Source organism: Microtus ochrogaster, chromosome 5, assembly GCF_000317375.1.
Source record: "Microtus ochrogaster isolate Prairie Vole_2 chromosome 5, MicOch1.0, whole genome shotgun sequence".
Classification (NCBI taxonomy): Eukaryota; Metazoa; Chordata; class Mammalia; order Rodentia; family Cricetidae; genus Microtus; species Microtus ochrogaster.
The window spans coordinates 18,266,733-18,286,694 of NC_022012.1; the positions used below are offsets into that span (position 1 = coordinate 18,266,733).

The 19,962-nt window shown below is 43.1% G+C and overlaps 1 protein-coding gene across 2 annotated transcripts in view; it reads left to right on the forward strand.

The window, feature by feature from the left end:
- Positions 1-1,455: 1,455 nt before the first annotated feature.
- Positions 1,456-19,962, forward strand: part of Npsr1 (neuropeptide S receptor 1) — a 190,628-nt gene continuing 172,121 nt past the window's right edge. For both annotated transcript variants that reach the window (XM_005346956.2, XM_013346224.2), the window contains exon 1: positions 1,456-1,602. In XM_005346956.2, coding sequence (XP_005347013.1) covers positions 1,456-1,602 — 147 coding nt within the window. The remainder of the gene's footprint in view (positions 1,603-19,962) is intronic.

Genomic DNA, 19,962 nt, shown 5'->3' on the forward strand with positions numbered 1-19,962 from the left:
GGTTACAGTTCTGCTTAACTGCTTTGCTTGGCTGCTAACATGGCTGAGCATCTTCTCCTGTCTGTTGGTCGGGAGTACTTTTTGCAGACAGAGGTGCTTTGTCATTAAGTCGTGGCTTAATTTTGACTAATTAATTAATTTCTCTAAGAATGCACACTTACCCAGCTCTGTCTTGTTGACCCGTTCCCCTGTGGACTTACTGTCTCCCCCATCTCCAGTCCCCTGACCATGGTGCTGGATAAATCACCCTAAAGTTTTCCCAGAGTATTTCACGAATCAGGTTCTTCCCTGTGGGACCAAGGGGAGCAAACCAATGCTGGCCTGTCTGAGTTGCAGACTGGCTCTGAGTGTAAGGAAGCAGGTAATGGGCTTGTAACTTAGATTTGTACCTGGCCTGTTACCTTATTTATATCAGTCTCATGTCCTATTCGAAAGCAAACACACATCAGTCTGTATCACAGAAAATCATCACTGTATAGGAATTCAGGAGATATCACTGCAAACCTTCACCAGCTGTGTGATGGCGGCCAGGTCATCTCTCCTTTTGGGATCAGTTTCTTCTAGGACAAAATAAGAACATAAAGGCCACTTCCCTGCCTAGCCCACAGTCATTTATGAAATCAAATGAAAAAACACATAGTTGTGTTTTATAAGTTTGTTATTGAAGCCATCTCTTTGTTTGCCTAGTCCTCTCTATAATACTAAGGATTCTGCTACTATCACGTTTCCACCCTTACCCTGATCACTCTTGGCAGGAGCCGAGGTGACCCCACTTGGGGAGATGAGTTCATAGAGGAAGCCCCCAGTTATATTAGGAGAGAATGTGGCTTACTGACAAACAGATACATGCTTTCAAGTGAGTGGTACCTTGAGAAAACCTCAATAGAAGCATGGGTACCGTGTGCTTGCATTTAGTGAAGTAAAGTATGCATTGCCAAATGAATGCCTAGGTGAGAATTCTAAATCAGAGAGCAATCGCAACTGAAAGAAATGCATAACTCTGATTTCAGAAATACAAACATGACCTGAATTAATGGACCAGCTAAACATCCCAGTTACTACTTAGTGGAAGCTGACGCAAAGATAAGGGTCTACTGTACAGTCAGGAAAGCCCTTTCAGGGGGACATGAGCAGGGTCCTAGGGGATGCCCTTGGGATGAGGCCACGCAGGGCAGGTCTGTGGGATAGAAAAGGCTGTGCTGGCTGCTGGATCATAACTGCAGAGGAGAGAGCAGCACGTGGATCTTCCCTGTTGTCAGGCAGAACTCTTCAATGAGGTGGGCTCAGGGAGGGCTCCGTGCCTCCGCTCTGGTGAGCAATAGCCAGAAGCCTTGAGAGACAGAAGAGGTGCTGAGCAATCCAGCAGCAGCTGCTGCCCTGGCTTTCAGGAGGCCAACTGGACTCTCTGACCGAGGCGTAGGTGCAGGGACAGTGAGTCTCGACCCTGCCTGAGCCATGGCAGCCAACCTCACAGAGGGCAGCTCACCTGCCAACCAGACCATGCCAATGCTAGATGCCTCCCCAGTAGCTTGCACTGAAATTGCTACCTTCACTGAAGTGCTGGCGGCAGAGGAGTGGGGCTCCTTCTACTCCTCCTTCAAGGTAAGAGTCTTGGCTTTAAAGGCTAGAACAGGTGGGACTTAAGAGGACTGTGGGTATCAGAGCTGCTACTAGGAGTAGTCTCCTTTTCTTTCTTTTCCCTTCTTTTTCTTTTCCTTCTTTCTTTGGATTAAGGAAGGGGCAACCCCCACCCTGATGAGTTTAAATACAGCTTCCTAGTTTTCAAAGCTCAGCACTGTGGCTTTTTAAGAAGGCAGATGTTTTTGCTGTTTCTATGAAATCCTGTAACTCGTCAGTAACGAATCTCTGTGAAATATTTCCCTCTCTGTTTCCCTGGCTGAGAGCACTGTAGTTAACCTCAGAGTAGTCTGCTTCTAGCAAAAGTAGTACATTTTCTAAAACTAGACATGCTTCCTCAGTGTAAACTCATTTAGCCATTAGCGTTGGTTGTTTTTTGTTTGTTTGTTTGGTTGGTTGGTTTTTCATCAGAGGTTTGGGAAACTACATCCCTCGGGGCAGTGGCCGACAACAAGAGGGGAAGAGTGGAAGGCAGGAAGGATCGCTCTGTCTTAGCGGTGTCTTCCTAGTGAACATTAGTGAGAAACAAACTGGTTGATGAGTTAATGGCGGTGATAATTGCAACAGGTTGCGTCCTAGAACAAATCAAAAGAATCTGAGTTTGTCGAGCTTCACTGCCATAATATCAAAAGGTGATAGCTCTTTCACTATGCTGATATTGTCCCTGTTTTCTAAAATGATCTAGTAGACAGAAACAAGACAGGTGTCTGGAAAATGTGAGTTTGCTGCTTCGCACATGCAGACACCGGGTAGTGGGGCCATTTCACACCCCTCCTGCCTAACGTGACTCACAACGAATATACTTAGTCATCAGCCTAAGTTACTGTCCTCAGCCTGTCCTTCATGTCAAATAAAGTCCAGCCATTGCTGTGTTGCTGCTGTTATTGATAATTCTCTGGTGTTCTTGAGGTGACTGGGGTTTTGCAGTTGGATATACGATTACCATGGCATCCACCCTCTCTGTTCTACAGATTCACTCCCTGTTCCCAACTTTTAGAATAATTAGAATAAAATTTTCGTCTGGAAGCTGTCCAGAGAGTCAGTGAGCTAGCTTCTTCATTGAGGGCAGAGACCTGTAGTGAGTTACTGTTGGTTAGATTCAGGGAACTCAGTCCCTTAGACTCCACTCAACACACACACACACACACACACACACACACACACACACACACACACACCAGATGCTTTGAAGCTCCGGTTCATGAGCACTGACTAGAATTTGAGCACTGCCTTTTCTGAAACCAGCCTGTTCTCAGAGTGGATATCAGCAGGCTCTGTGTGCCCAGGAAGCTTGGGCTCAGCAGGGCCACTGGCAACTTGCCTCTGATGTTTATGAAACATGACAACAAGCATACTGAAGAGACCGGCCCTCCCCAAATGAGTAATAATCAACAATAAGGCCATTGTTCTGAGGCTCAGGAAATATGCATTCTCTGTTGAAGGCTCATTTGCCATCTTGAATCCCACCTGAGGGGATGTTTTGAATATATGAACAAATCCTTGTGCCCCTCCATTAGTATCAGCATCCTGTATCCCAGTGATGTCTTTGTCACTAAACACCGGAGAATTGTAGCCTCTGTTTCATTCCTGTAGTTAAGCTTGTGGCCAGTGCACAAAGAGAAACAGAAAAGAATTATGTCCTTTGAAACCAGGAGCCTTCAGTATTCTGCTTCATTGTGAGAAATACACTCATTGACTAAAGCACAAATTTTCAGATATACACAAATCAGGGGAGAAGCCTTGGCAACCCAAACCTCAGTCTTAGTGGAACTTTGTTCTGTGGTCGCCTTTGAGCACACGCGGTTCTGCTACACTGTTCCTACAGAAGTCTGCCTGCCATCCAATCCCTTGCTAGCCTTGGTTCCTTTTATGCCACGTAATTCTAAGGCAAAATGTCAAAACCCGTGCCCTATTTACTGCTTCCTAAGTGTGTCCTCTTAATTCATATTACCTTTGCAAAAGGCAGTAAAAGAAACATAAAATAGAAAAGGTGACAGCAGTCTAAGTGGTGGAAATACTGCCAAGAGCCGTCTCTGTACATGCCACTTGTCACCTTCGTGCCAAGAACCTTGCTGTGTGACTTCCATGAAGCAGCTCTTGTCATTCTCAGACTCACAGCATAAGCACTTGGCTCCTGTCTTCTCCTGGGTTTATCTAAATTCTGCCTGTTCTTTACCCGTCAGCAGGGGTTGCTTCTTCTAGAAAGTCCCCACCTGCTAAGCTTCCTTGGGCTCTAGGACTGCACATCATATTGCTTCAGGCAACTGTCTCAGACTTCTGGAGTGAGTGTTTGTGGGGACAGACTTGTGCTGGAGTATTTGTTGGGTCAAAATTATGCTGGAGTGTTTGTTGGGTCAGACTTCTGTTGGAGTGTTTGTTGGATCAGATTTCTCTTGGAGTGTTTGTCGGGTCAGACTTCTGTTGGAGTGTTTGTTGGGTCAGACTTCTATTGGAGTATTTGCTGGGTCAGATCTCTGCTGGAATGTTTGTTGGGTGAGTGTATTACAGACTCTGAACTTATATTGGTTTCACATTCTCTCCCAAACCTAGCACTTTGCTAGGCACTTTTGCTAAACAATTAGAGCATGAACACAGTATGGCACTCTCTTTTAATCTTCAGCATTCATTGGAGTGAGCAACACAATGTTGGGTTTATCCTCGAAAGAACTGGGGGGACCTGATGTTCATCCTGTAGTAATAGGAGCGGCGGGGCTGCGTCCCCAGCACCCCAGCCGCTTGGCTAGCTTATGCCCCGAAATAACAACACACAAATTGTATTCATTTAGATACTGCTTGGCCCTTTAGCTCTAGCCCTTATTGGCTAATTCTGATATCCCGATCAACCCATCTCTAATAATCTGGAAGATTCTAGCCTACGTCCATCCTGGGTCGGAGCTTCATCGCCTGTGTCTGCCTGGGAGAGGGGAGGATGGCATCTCTGAGCTCACTTCCTCTTCCTCCCAGCATTCTGTTCTGTTTACTCCTCCCACCTATGTTTTAACCTATCAGGGCAAGCAGTGTCTTTATTTAATTAACCAATGACCTTCCTCCATCATCATCCCACAGTTTGTCCTCACCCTACGTGGTCTCTACCAACTATACTTACCAAGGGAAGGAACACATTCACCCAATGCCTACTCCATTGCAAAGCCAATGTGTCTAAAGTCATCATTGATTCCCATGACTACAGCCCTGAGATCCTGTCAGTATGTCCGTACCAGTGTCAGGATATGTTCTGGGAAACTCCCCCATCTCATCATAGCCTTGGGACAGCATAGCATTCCTATTCTCTGACCCACAGCTTTGTTGGCAGAAGACACAATATCCCAGTGTCTGACTTTCTGGCCTTCTTTTCACAAGCTTATAACCTTTCCTTTCCTCCCATTTCTAGCACTCTGACCCTTGTTTAAACGTCAACTCCCACTGTCCTCGTGCATTGTCCTAAACATGTCAAATTCCCACAAAACTCAGAATGGCAGTCAAGCATGAGTTTGCCTCCCACCTCCACGCATCTTGGTCCTCCCCAGGAGGTGTATGTGTGTGGACACACAGCTGTAGCCTGAAGGTTTTCAACCAAAGCTTTGATGTGCTTCAGTTTCCGGTTTCATCTACCCCAGATGTCACATCCAATTCACCTCCCTGTATTTGAGAAGTCTTAGGATTGAGAAATTATCTCAGCTTTGAGAACGTATCAGTTTTCAAATGCCTAACTCATTAGAATATACACAGTTCTGTCCAAAAACAAAACAAAGGCAAAGCACTGAATACAAACGCCTTTCGTCCTACAGAGTTTGTTGGCGTTGTTTCTGGAACTTGGTGAGTGATGAGAAATCTAATTTAAAGAAAGTGGGAAGGAGCTATGTTTGAATCAGTAAATTAGCTAAATTATAAAATAACACAAAAGAAACTCAGTCTTATTACTCATAGATAAGGGGGAAAATGTGAACTAACAATGCTAAGTATTACCTAATACGATCTTCCGCCATCCTCCATCAGTACATAGCTGCAAATGCTATGCAATTAGTCCAACTGTTGTGTGCGTGTAAACCGTGGCCTGAGTGTGAGAGGGGATGAGATACAGTTGTGAACTGTGTGTGCCCTCCTTTCCTGCACTACTTAATGCCCAGCTTTCTAAACATTATCTTTCCTCTTGTTCTAACAAAAGGAAGCTTTAACCCAACCTGTCCCAGTGATCTACACCGAACGCCAGGCAACAAGGATTTCACTTAAACTTCTGCATCTGCTAGCTCTGTATAGTCAGACAGCTCATTTCTAAGACCCCATCTGCTTGTCCTGTGGCAACATCTCTGGACCTTCTGTAACTCTCACTTCAATGTATCCTTTTGTCTTCTTCTCTGACAGCCCCTTTTCACCTATTGTATACAAGTCTTGGTGGCTTCATTGCCTGCCCTGGGGCCCATTGTGCGTTTTTTTAAATTCTCTTCTAATTGGTTCCTCTCAGTTTGTTCACTGGGCTTCTCCAGTTGCATACTACTGCTGTCCCTAAGGGGAAGTCTTACTCAGGCAAATGTCTGTTCAAGTTCTCTCCTTTGCTGATTGCTTCAGACCTAATACACCAGTGGTGCCACCCCCACTTTTGGTGGGCTCCATCATGCATGCATTTAGTCCAACTTTATCTCCTGTAAGACATGGGCATTGCTAATAACTTTATAAGGATGGCATGCAATTGACTGGCTATCCAGTAGTACATAAAGAGATTGTCTTCTGTTAAATGTCTCTGCATTATGAACAAGTGGATATCAAGAAGTACCATCATATTCAGAATAAACTTAGTCTCCAAGTCAACTTGGAGAGGTCTTCAGTCTAGGAAGGATCTTCTCAGGAACTGGCTTAAGGAAATTTTCTAACTCCAAGGATAGCCTCCTTTGTGTGTGGTAAAGATGGCAGTGGTTGGGGCATCTGCCCTGTTAGCGACAGGGCAAGAGGACATAAACTAGAAGGAAGTTTTGTTGACCCTCAGAGCACTCATCTTTCTGGGCCCTATTCTGGCCCCTGCTCTGGAGAAGGGGCAGTAAACCTTTGTGACTGTGCCTTCCCATTCCAGGGTGCTGAATTTTCCCCTTTCTCTATCTCTTTGCTTGCTAAATCTCCACAACTTTATAAGGAAACAGTGTTCCCATCTCTGTTCCTGTTTCTCCCAGCATTTCCATCTTAAATGTATATCTGCATGACATCCAGGGAATCAGAGTCTGGTTTCTCCCAGTGTTTTTTCCCTGTGTTCTTTTCACTGTCTGGCACTTCCTCATCCAGTACTCTCTCCAAGGAGGAGAAGCAATGCGATTTTTCTCTCCCCATGTGTTTTTTCTTACACTACACCCCATCCAACACACCCTTTCTTCAGCCCCCTTTCTGTGATGGGAAAATGACTCCCTGTGTTCTCCAATACTCATAGCCAAGATTCTTTGTTCTAAATGATCAAAGACACATTGTGTGTGTGTGTGTGTGTGCATCTTTAAACCTATCTATTAAAAATCATTCTATATAATTTTTCATTTATTTTATACAATATAGTTTGATAATGTTTAACAGCCCCCAACAACTCCAGACATCCTTCACCTTCTTACCCACCCAGTATCAGGTTCCCCCTTCTCTCTCATAAACAAAAACAAATTCAAAGTGAACAAACAAAATAGAATAAAAACAACAATAACAAAATAAAACAACACCCCAAACACAAACAAAAGCATGGAGTCAGTTTTGTGTTGCCAACTATTCTTGGACATTGGGCCTGCCCTGGAGTCTGGTTGCTATACTCAGTTGTCCTGGTCAGTGTTTTATTGCTAAGAATAGAGACACCATGACTATGACAACTCTTCTAAAAGTAAGAATTTAATTGGAGCTTCATCAGATGTTCAGAGGTTTAGTCCATTGTCACCATGGTGGGGACCATGGGTGTGCAGGCAGACATGGCGCTGGAGAACTAGTTCAGAGTTCTACATTCTGATCCACAGATAGCAGGAAGAAAGAGACAGTGAGACTGGCTTGGGCTTTTGAAACCCCAAAAGTCCATACCCAGTGTCACAATTCCTACAAAAAGACCACATTTCCTAATCCTTTCACATAATGCCACTCCCTGGTGACCATGTATTCAAATCTCTGAGTCTATAAGGGTCATTCCCATTCCAGTCACTACACCAGTGACATTTCATTGGTTCAAATGGATTTTCCCTTTCTCGACAGTAAAAACTACAAATAGCTTCTGGGTTAAGGTGGGACTTTGAAGACACATCCTTTTACAAAGGGAAAATAATCACTTTCCTTCAAGCTGTTGATAGTCATCTCCATGAAATATTCAGATGCTCGGTACCGGGTTGCTTCCGGTATAGTCTGTGTGGGTACAATCAAGGTTATATACAAAGGGAAAGGGATACTTGGGCTGTGGTGAGAAGCACATCAATTGATGCTTCAAAGCATCACCCTGTCATCCCCATCTTGGAAATAACTTCCTGTTTATGCAGTGGGCGGCAGTGCCCAGACACAGACTCAAGGGAAGGCGAAGGTCATGTTGTTTTTCTTCAGCAAGATCTAGTTTCTCTGTGTTTCAGCCATCTCACTGCAGGGAGGGGTAACTGACTCATCACCAGGTACAGCTGGGCGCTCAAATTTTCTCCTTCATTTCATTGCTAGAGCAAAGAAGGTGAGAGTATGGGCCCTCGAGCTGACTGCAGGAGGCTTACTGCTCATGTTCTCAGTGGCTTGCGACTGGTCTGCTCATCGCTTTAACAGATGACCCTTTGGGAGACTGTTGTGAAATTTAAGGGATAAAAGGCCTACAATTTTCAGAGTGTCAAGTGGCTTAGAACAGTGTATAATTTTTAGCAATTATAGTCTCAGAATAAAATTCTTTTACTATTTCCTGATATTACCTATTGATCTATGATGTGTTGCCATTATCTGTGTGGGAGATGTTTGGAGACACGGGAGAACTTGGAGCACACTGGGAGAGCCCACAGCATACCACAGTGCTTCTCGGCAGCACCAAGTGTGTGCCCTCAGATGATGACGGTCACTGGTGTGTGCCCTCAGATGATGACGGTCACTGGTGTGTACCCTCAGATGACAGTCACTGGTGTGTGCCCTCAGATGACGGTAACTGGTGTGTGCCCTCAGATGATGACGGTCACTGGTGTGTCCCCTCAGATGACAGTCACTGATGTGTGCCCTCAGATGACGGCATGCATCACTCTTTTTAATCTTCATTTCAATTGTGATTAAAACATCAAACTTTTGGAATAAGATACAGATATCTAGGAAAGATGGCATTTCTTACCTTATCATTCTGTTATTAGGTCAATGACCCCCCACCCCCCCTTGGATAAGAAACTGTCTTGCTCAGAAAGTGAATGGATCTCTACTGTGGAAAGAAGTAGGGGTTTTAGTTTTCCAGGTCGCCATACAGCAAAGTTACCCAAGGTCAGAAAAAATAGTTCCAGTTCCTGTTTCCCCACTGAAGCAATGGTGACACCCACCTGAAACAGGACGGATCTCTCAGTCTTCTCAGCACTTTACAATTTGCAAATTATTTCCTTTTACTGCATCCAACTTCCTCTCTGCTCTTAAAGATGTTGAAATAGCATTCACTTTTTCTAACCAGATGTGAACACGAAGACTGAGAGAAGTTAAAGGCACAGACTTCCAAAAAAATGAAACATCATAAAACCCAAAAGGAAATAGGATTCTGGGCTGAGGTGAGGACAGATTAAGAGCTGCAGAAATAGAACAAGAAGCCTGGAATCTCAGTGGTTTAATATAAGGCAGGCCATTTCCCCACGTCACAGTGGCTAGCCGGTCAACCTGCAGCTATGTCTACACATAGCGTCCAGGAGAGACAGCCCTTATCCCCTGCTGGTGAAAGGCTGAGATGACTCAGGATTTCACAGTGGCCCATGTGGATCAAGAATCCCTTCATGATATGAAATATGCCTCCCCCGTATCTCCATGCAGGTCCAAAGCTCCAGTTGGTCCTTCTGTAGGATATGATCCTGCAGAGGTCTTACTGATTTTTCATGCCTCCTCCGCCACCCTCTGGGCTCCTCTTCTCACTTTATATACTGCATACAGCAAATGTCCCCCCATCTGTGTCTTCTGGTACCACCCTGAGCTCTGTTGATGCCTTTCTCTTCTGTGAAGCCTCAAGATTCACTCAGTATCTATCAGCATCACCATCCTAGTGCTCCAAAAGCACTCCCTATCTGTGAAAATTGATGTGTTCTCTAGACTGCACTTTGTAGGAAATAGTGGAAAGACAAAGCATGAGTACAGCACTCAGGGGCACAGAAGCTAAAGCAGATACCCAAGAAATAGTATTAAAATGATTCACAACCTTTTATACTCCTAACACACAAGGCAGCATAAATATTTCTTACTTAATGTAATAGAAAACTTTAAATAAATGTCACATCTAAAATTAAATTAAAGTGTAACATTGTGAAATCCAATCTTTTGGACTGTTTTTTTTTTCCTTCCTGTTTTGTAAGTACCCTTTCTTCTACTAGGTTAAGCATCAAAGATGCTCTTGGCTGAGTGTTGTGCTAGGCACTGGCAGTGCACAGGCAAATGAAATAGACGTCTGAGCCTCAGGCAGCTCTGTCCACTGGGGGAGACAGACACAGGTGATGTCCCTGTGAAAAAAGATGCAGCCAATCAGGTAAGGCAAAGCAAGGTGCTCAACAGGGTCATAAGTACAAGATCCATAAGGACTCTAGAGAAAGCCAGGGCCCCACCTAGGAAACTAGGTCTAGGTAGAGGAGAGGGAGGGGAGAACTTGGCTCTTGTGGTCTATCACACTAATAATCCAGTATTTTTTCTTCCAAACAAGAAGAAATCTTTGATGTTTTATTACAAATACCTGTTAACCGTTCAGGCTGTATTTTGGACAATTTAATCAGGATAACACGGAGATCCAGGGAGAATGCTTGCAGGTATGAGAGCTATGTGTGAGATTGAAGAGAAAGAAGCCACAGGCATCAGGAAGGATTACAAGAGTGTGAGCCTTGGAGAGTCAGACCGGAAAAGGCAGAGGAGGAAAATGAGGTGCAGGCTTAACCAGGAAAGCTGATTCTATGGAGATAGAGACAGAGACCCACACTGGAGCACTGGACTGAGCTCCCAAGGTCCCAATGAGGAGAACATGAGCAAAGAAGTTGGGACCACGAGGGGTGCACCCACCCACTGAGACAGTGGACCTGATCTATTGGGAGCTCACCAAGGCCAGCTGGACTGTGACTGAAAAAGCATGGGATAAAACTGGACTCTCTGAAGATGGCGAACAATGAGGGCTGATGAGAAGCCAAGGACAATGGCACGGGGTTTTGATCCTACGTAATGTACTGGCTTTGTGGGAGCCTAGCCAGTTTGAATGTTCACCTTCCTAGATATGGACAGAGGGGGGAGGACCTAGGACTTTCCACAGGGCAGGGAACCCCTGACTGCTCTTTGGACTGGAGAGGGAGGGGGAGAGGAGTGGGGGAAGGGGGAGAAGAGTGGGAGGAGGGGGACAAGGGTGGGAGGAGGGGGAGGGAAATGGGAGGCTGGGAGGAGGTGGAAACTTGTTGTTTTTTTTTTCTCCTTTTCTCAATAAAAAAAAGTTAAAAAAAATAAAGTTTACATGGGAAGGAAAAGAAAATTTAAACAGTGGTGACCCTGAAACGTAGTAAAAGCTGTTTACAGTCATAAAATAAACTGTAGTTTAAATTGGGGAAAAGAGCCAGAAACCGGCCCACATATGTGTTTGCATTGCATCGGGATCAAGGTGAAAAAAATACTTCAGTAGAGAACAGGGAAAAACCAAATGTGTCTGAGCAGAGGCAGCCATATTGAAAAGTGAAACTACCCATGTGTATAGTCTGTAAAACTGGTTCCAACTCCATCATATGCCCAAGTGAGAACCCTAATGCAAAATACAGAGAAGCATAGGGAAGAGTTTGTGGCATTAGATTAGACAAGGGTTTTTTCCAGTCAACACCAAAAGCTCAACCACACAGAAGAACTTTGATAAACTGGGCTTCACTGAAATCAAGGGTTTACACCATTAAAGGAGGGCAAGTTCTAAGGGATGAAAAAATATTTCCAACTTCGGAATTCCAATAGAGTGTTTGTATCTAGGACATGAAGAGATTATTTAAAACTTAATAAAAAGATGATCAATAGTTTAAAATAATGACAAAATATTTTAATAAAGACATCACCAAAGAAAATACAAGAAAAATACACGAGACAAACAACAAAATGCCATTGTTCACTGAAGAATGGAAGAGGAACGTCATCAAAGGAATGCATGTTAAAACACCGGCAAGACCAAGTACCAGAAAGGAGATGGACTGCGCTGGTGGAATAATAAAAGTAAAGATATTTTTTGAAAAATTGGCATGTTCTTTATATAAAGTTATTCATGAATTTACTATATAAAATAAAACCCTCTTCCTAGCAATTTTCCAAGGAAAATAGAACATATTCATTCCTGTAACTGGCTTCATTTGTTTGCAAAAAACTATGGAGATAAAAACAAACATTCTTAAAATGGGAAATGAATAAACCAACTGTGCTAAAGCCCATGATGAAAATTACTCAGCAATGAAAAATGAATCAACTTTCCTCAGTACACAGCATCATGAGTGAGTCCTCTGTTCACTGTTAGATGGGTCCAGTCAAAAGTGCTAATAATAATAATTGATAGCCGGGCGGTGGTGGCACACGCCTTTAATCCCAGCACTCAGGAGGTAGAGGTAGGCAGATGTCTGTGATTTCGAGGCCAGCCTGGTGTACAAGAGCTAGTTCCAGGACAGGAACTAAAAGCTACGGAGAAACCCTGTCTCGAAAAATCCAAAGAAAAAAGAAAAAAATAATAATTGATAATCATTTCATTTATTTTTTATTTCCATTTCTTCTTTAAATATTTTAATTTTTCATACAATATATTCAACTCCTCCAACTACTCTTATATCCCACCCAATTTTATGTTATTTAAAAAAGCAATGAACAAAAATCTCAGCAATAACTCAATTTTATGTTATTTAAAAAAAGCAATGAACAAAAATCTCAACAATAACACAAAAACTAAAATCAAAACAAACAGACAAAGCAGACAAAGATGTCAAAACAAAGAAAAACAAAATAGAAAAAAAAACTCCATTAAATTCCATGGACTTTGTTTTGTATTGACCTGGAGTATGGGCTCTGCCCTGGAGTATGGCTCATACCCTGAGTGGCACTCCATTTGAAAAAAACTGATTTTCTCTTCACCAGTGGGTACCAATTACAGAAAGCTTCTTGGTTAGGGGTGGAAGCCCATGTCTACTTCCCACTCTGAGTGTTGGGACCCCACTTCACTTGAACCTCTCTGAGTTCTCTGTGTGCTTCTACTGTCTCTGTGTATTTGCAGGAGCTTCAGTCTTGTATCTGGAAGACACTGTTCTTTGGCCTCCTCTGTCATCTTTGGCTCTCACAGTCTTTCTGTGTAGGCGTAAGTCACAAACAATGCCACAGCAGTTTGGAATTATGATTAATAGGGTATTATTTATTAAAAGGGGAAAAAACTTACAGATCACCGTCAGCCCTCTGTACAACCAGGAAGGGAGTCTAGTCGCCAGCCGAGCAGGAAGTGAAGAGAGCGAGAGAAGGAAGTGGCCGGTTTTTTAAAGGGAGAGAGACCACGCCCCAATGGGCTGGTATCTCAGCGGCTATAGGCTGGAGGAGCGGAAGGACCTCCCGCAACATTTCTGTCTTCTCTTCTGTGTAGACCCCCGAGCCTTGAAGGGAGGAGTTTTGATAAAAGCATCCCATTTAGGGCTGAGTGCTCCAAAGCCTCTCACTTTCTGCGCATCATCCAGTTTGGGGCCCTTGTTGATTCCCATCTACTACAAGAAGTTCCGCTGATGTGTGTTGAGGGAGGTACTGATATGTAAATTACATACAACCATCTTTCAACAGCAGAAACCAAATGATTATCATGATTAGGGGTAGGGATTGGGGAGAGAAGTGTGCCTTGAAAAAGCACGGGGAAATCTCCCTGGATGACAGAATTGTTCTAGATTTTGATTGCAGAGTTTATACACATATCAAAACTCATAGAGCTATAGATTAAGGGGTTGGATTTGCCCTTGCATATATTAGACCTTAATGCAAATTTTATATAGATTATTATTGCATGTAATTTTCACAAACCATGCTTCATTTAAAGTCACAAATTCTGAGGGAAAGTAAAAGGACTTGGAAGGATACATTAGCACAGAGCCAATACTAGGGGGAGCTAGGCAGCAGGTATGGCCCAAGGTAACTGCCACAGAGTCACTGGGCATTGCTCAAACCTGTCTCCTTCGTACTCTTTGAACAAGGACACTTTTAACTGTGTTCCCTGTGGCTCACTGGTTTTCTTCTCCTCAGGACACATATGTGATATTGCATATTGTGTGTGTCCTGTGTCACCTCCCAGGTTCTGGAAATGATGTTCCTCAAAGACAGGATTCCTTGTCACTTGTCTCTATGTTCCCCATTTGAACAGCTGTGCCTGAGAGTCTTACACGGTAAGTGAGTCCTCTCATGGCCTTCCCTGAGCTACAGGTCACTTGACAGAGTCCCGGGAGAGTTCTGAGGTTCTCCCAGGGTCCTCTTCACCACGCTTTATATGGAGACTTTAGTATACACATTTTCTCAGAATTTTCACAATCCAATCTGCAGTGAGGGTGAAAAATGACACTGGTTCTGTGCATATGTGGGGTAGGTGAGTAGGGAGGGACAGATGCAGGACCTGAGCCTGGAGAAGGAACCTGGAAGGAACAAGTTTCTGAAAGCACCTGTTAGGATGGCCCCAGAGTCTGCTTTAACTCGCTCCTTGCCATTCCTGCTGAAGCTCGCCTGAATTTTCTCCACTATTAACAACTTCTTGCTGTGGGAAAGTCTCTGAAGTATCAAATACAGGTTTTTCTTTATCTGAGAAAATAGAGAGCACTGGAATTTTACTTCCCTGTCTTTTTTACCTTGAGCTCAGATACAACGCGTGAAGCTGTGCCAGCCATTCTGCGACCAAAAGAGGAAAAGCAAAGACATTTCGGAGATCAGGGGCAGCGGGAACCTGCTTTCAGGTTTCTAGTTATATGGAAAAATCCAAAGCATTTTCGTTTAAGTGATTCTATTTAAATAGACATTCTTTCCTTTTAAGTTAAAAGCTTTATTGGTATAATTACCAAATGAAATGGAGATGTTGTATTGTGAACCTGAGGCCCTGCAAGTGGGGTATAGAGCCAAGGGGCCACGTCAGGAGGGTCTCGTTTTGGCAATACAGAAGCTGGTTATGTCCAGTTCCTGTTCCTGTATCTAAACTACAAAGGCCCAGCATAGTTCGTATGATTCTGAGTAACATGAAAAAGACTCTTCCCCCTCGGGGAAAGGGCTTTACATTTTCTTTAGATGATCCTCATTCCAGATGTTAAGAATGCCATTTGCTTAAATAGCTTTGGGGGAGAAGTGAGCATAACATTGACTCGCTTTTCCATCATAGCTCTCTGAGATTTTTAAAAAGCTTCCCAAAAGTACAAGCTGAAATCAACCAAAAAAAAAATGTAGCTTTCTCGCTTCTGGGGACAACCAGTCTCTTGCTTCGAGGGACAGTCAGTCTCTTGCTGTGCACTCTTGAGGACTTCAGGGTTGTTCAGCCAGGCTTTACAACCCTGACACAATGTCCTGCCCTGGAGAAGGCCTACACATGACAGTACTCCTGGGCCTGGCATTGTTTTCAGAGGAGAAAAAAGAGACCATCATGGAAGAGTCATGAGCACTAGTCTCTGAGATATTCTCAACAAGCCCAGAGCAGATGGCTGGTGGGGAAGGGAGTGATGTTTCCTCAAGCAGGGGCTTCTTGGAGCCCATATATCTGTATACTTAGCTCACCTGCCTTTTGCATCTATCCATCTCAGTACTCACAGATTGACAGGCTCTCTGCCCTCCCAGCTTCTCCACACATGCGTCTTGGGGCTCTCCTTTTCAGGTTCTGTGACCTCTCCGACATTCTGTCCACCAACACTGCTTATTTGACCACCACGAAAGCAAACAGACTCATTGGACTCCTTCCCTCTTCAATTCTGCGTTTGGAAGTTCAGAGACTTCCCCTTAAGGGAGGAATAAGTAGCGGGGAGGATTAAGATTTGAGTGAACCCTTCATGGACTCCCCGGAAGTCAGGAAAGGCCTCCTCCTTTCCCCCTCAAGCCACTCCTTTGACAGTGTCCCCTGGTGACCTTGCCACTCTACTCATGGCTTTCTGCTTACACTGGCATGCTTGGATAATCCCTGCCACCGCCTTTACTTTAATCTCCATCTCACATAATTTAAACCCTTTTCCTATTGAGAAAAGTTGGCAGCCAGTTGCCAAGAACTAGCATTGAAACCTTTTAGAATAAACTGACTCTGTACCTCCTGGGTAATAACCTACACCTTGTTTCCTGAATTTCCAGAATGCATTTCATTTCAGAAGAAGCTCTGGGTTACTGAAGAAGAACCCTCCCTGTCAGCTTCCTGGACATTAGTCACAGCTGGTCTATTTTCATAATTCAGACTGGAGTGTAGCTCAGTGGTTAGAATGCTCACCTGGCATGTGCAAACCCTGGTTAGATCTCCAATGCTGCATGAGCTGGGTGTGTTGGTGAATACCTACAATCCTAGCATTTGGGAAAGGAGGATTGGAAATTCAACGTCATCCTCAACTAGCAAGTTAATTAGAAGTTTCTAGAAGTTTCTAAGAAAAGCTAGAACTCTTCTGTTAAACTGGTGCTTGAGCCACCCAACCTTCTGAAACACATGAAAGTCTCCAGTAGGAGAGGGAATTCCAGTCACATACAGGTATTGAACCAATGTGTTTGCTCAAGAATATTGTTCACCTAATAAACTATAAGCTACAAATTATAGGCTAATAAATAATTGAAAGGAATATTATGTGTGCTCAAGTGCAGCTTCTCTCTAATCATCTGCTATTGCGGACTCTAAACTCTGACAAGGTAAGCAATCCATACAGAAGAAGATGCTCTTTGGCCAAGAATAAATTTAATTCCCTTTCCAACACATTTAGCATCTTTTGAGGAGTTTTTTGATTAAACTGAATAAACATTCAAAGGAAATTCAATAACATAGAAACTATTAGCCCATAATAAAACTTAAAAAATAATTTCTGGAATGCTAATTCTGTCAAGCATTTTGTCCCTTCCGTTGATTATTTGATTTGTTCCTCCATTGATTGTGTTTAAGTTAGATTAGACTTAGTTAACATGCAAGTCCGAACAGTCATGTCCTAATGTCTGTTTTCTATGTCAGCCCCACACTGTAACATAATGATTATTGCAGTCTGTCAGGGCCCTAGTAAAGGATATGTCACCCAACACAGACTTATAGAATTCTGCATCAGCAGAGGTCAGGGAGAGGAGGGGGAAGAAATGAGGAAGGCTAAAGAAGAGAAGGTTAGAGAGTGAGAGAAATTGGTTTATAGTAACAAAATAATTCAAATGTTATTTTAAAAAATAGACATGCCATTATTCTAGGGAGTGCTCTGCCCTTGGGCTCCTTTCAAACTTCTCCCTAGCTCAGGGGGCTCAGTATACTGGAAGGTTGGTGGACCACACACAACAGAGGGGCCTATGGGACAGGGAACACCCAGGAAAAGGGTAAAAGTCCATAAGGAAAGTTCAGAGACTGAGCAGGGTTAACAGGAGACAGGGACTCCCCACCAGTGGCCAGTGAACATCAATCCACACTTAGCAGTACAGAGTCGCCGAACCAACCCTGTGGTTGATAATGAATAATGGTTTGTACTGAAAAGGAAATATTGGGGCACATGTGAACTTAATAATACAAATTTGCCAAAAATAGAGAAAGGAATGAATATCTGGTCAATAAAAATAGAAGAGTTTGGGCAGGCACGTGATGAATTTACACCCAAGAAATGTCTAAGAAAAAGTAACATTTTGGAGCTGTGGTTTTACAGAATCGATAGAATAAAAGTGAAGACTGTCCAAGCCTATACATTTGTTAAAGGAAATAAAAAACAGAAAATAAACATTAAAAGTACATGTGGAACCTTTGACTTACAGTATATATGATAGTTATGTGACACATAGAACGTGGTAAAGGTCTTAATAAATAAAGTTCTTGTGAGAGAAGACAGAAAATCCTGAGCAAATATATTGCCCACAAAGTTTAAAAAATATAGGAAAAATGTTACTTGTAGCCAATGCAATAAAAATTCAGTAATAAACATGACAAAAATCAGTTGACAAGAGTAAGGAAAACTGATATGTAGTTAACAACCAGTGCTGCCAGCATCCTCTTACTGCGTCTCCTACAACACAGGTGTCTTGTGATGACAAAGTCTGTCAAATCAGGTGTTAATCGGGGTTCTCTAAAGGAAAAGAGAGAAAATCTCTCTCTCTCTCTTTCTCTCTCTCTCTCTCTCTCTCTTTCTTTCTCTCTCTCTCTCTCTCTCTCACACACACACACACACACCACCTACCAGACATAGACAAACACACGCACATACAGATTATATATATATATATATTGTTTATTAGATTGGCTTTGTAGGATTAGTCCAGTAGTCTAACATAGTTAATTCACACTGGAGAGACCAAGGATATAGTAGTTATTTGGTGCTGGAGTCCTGTGAAGTCCTAGAAAGTTGTTGGATTAAGATTTAACATCAGCAGCAGCAATAGAATAAATGAACTTGCCAGTGAGAGTGGGGGCAAGTAGACAAAATACAAGGTTTCTTCTGTGCATGTCCTTTGATCTGGGCCACCAGCAGCAGGTGCCGTCCATATTTAGAGTGGTCTTCTTGTTTCAAGTGATCTGATCAAGAGAATCCCTCACACGAGTGCCCAGCAGCTGTGTTTTAGCTGATTCCAGATGCAGTTAAATTGACAGCTGAGATTAGACATAGACAGGGTGTTCAGATTACAGCCCCCATGACCACACAGAAACAGGTTTGGGGTGTTCTCAGAGCCTCCTTACAAACACTGGGTAGTAGGAGATGGATGTTTTCTTTTAATGATGAAGGCATGATTACGGCAGGGGCAAGGTTATGTAGGAGGATGCAGGAATACCATCCAGAGTCACAGAGAAGCTCAGCTGTATGAACGCTGTGCTGGGTAGCTCCTGGTGTGCAGGAATTAAGCAGGAGTATTTCAATGAACCACACTAGTTTCCCCACTTTGTTTCCTGCCCCAACTTGTTATATTATCACCCTTTTAGTTTTCCATATTCTAATTCCAAGTTGAGTTCTTGGTAGTCATTACGTATAAGACCTATGGAGTACCTATTCCTTTCACTATGTGTTTTCACAAAACAAGCTGCTTTTCCAACGTTCTGCCTCCTTCCCTCATCATCGTTTGATTCTGAGCCTTCTGAATGAGCTGGAAACACCAGAGTTTGAGGTGGGATGTCCTGTCCATGAGAATTCCTCAGACACCACTTCCAGACCAGAAAACAAGTTCCTACAATCCCGGCTTTATCAATTGCATGCCTCAGTAGGAAGAAGGCTATCTTTTCACTTTGGTTTTACAGTAACTACAGTTGGCCTTCCATATCTGTGGATTCTGCATCCACATCCAAACCCCCAAAAATTAATAACAAAAATGTCTGTACTGAACACATATGGGCCTGTTTTCTTGTCGTTATTCCCCCAAGAAATACATTGTAACAATCATTTATACAGAATTTGCCTTGATCTACCTAGGTAACCTAGGGATGAGTTAAGGTACACAGGAGGATGGGCAAGGGTTATGGGATAAGATTACACCATCTTATAACAGATTGGAGCACAGGTGGATTGTGGCATGCAGATGGCTGAAACCAATTCCATGTGGGATATGGAGGGCAGAGTGGTTTGACTTCTTCTAGATTGTAGAGATTTGGATCTGATTTATCCAAATGTTAGTTTTTTATTATCTCAAGAGCCTAGAGCTTAAATAGCAATTTAAATGTTAATCCCACTTCTTGGTACATAGCAGACACTTCATTTGTTTCTTCAGCAAATATTAATTACTCCATAGACTCAACACACAATAGGTTTTCAGATGATTTCTAACAGCTGTGACTTGATGCATTGTGGGAATTTGAATGGAACTTCAGAATTTAATTATTTCAAAGCTCCCAATCCACCTCATTTGTGGTTAATAGGAACATTCTCTTGTGTGCCAATAAAAAGTCACAAGGGCCCCTGTTGAGGTGCATTGGAACATTGGTACTTCTGTTGCGGAGTCTAGAGTTTCCTGGCAACCAGGACACTGAATTTCATAGTAACGTGAACATAGCTCCTTGCTCCGAGT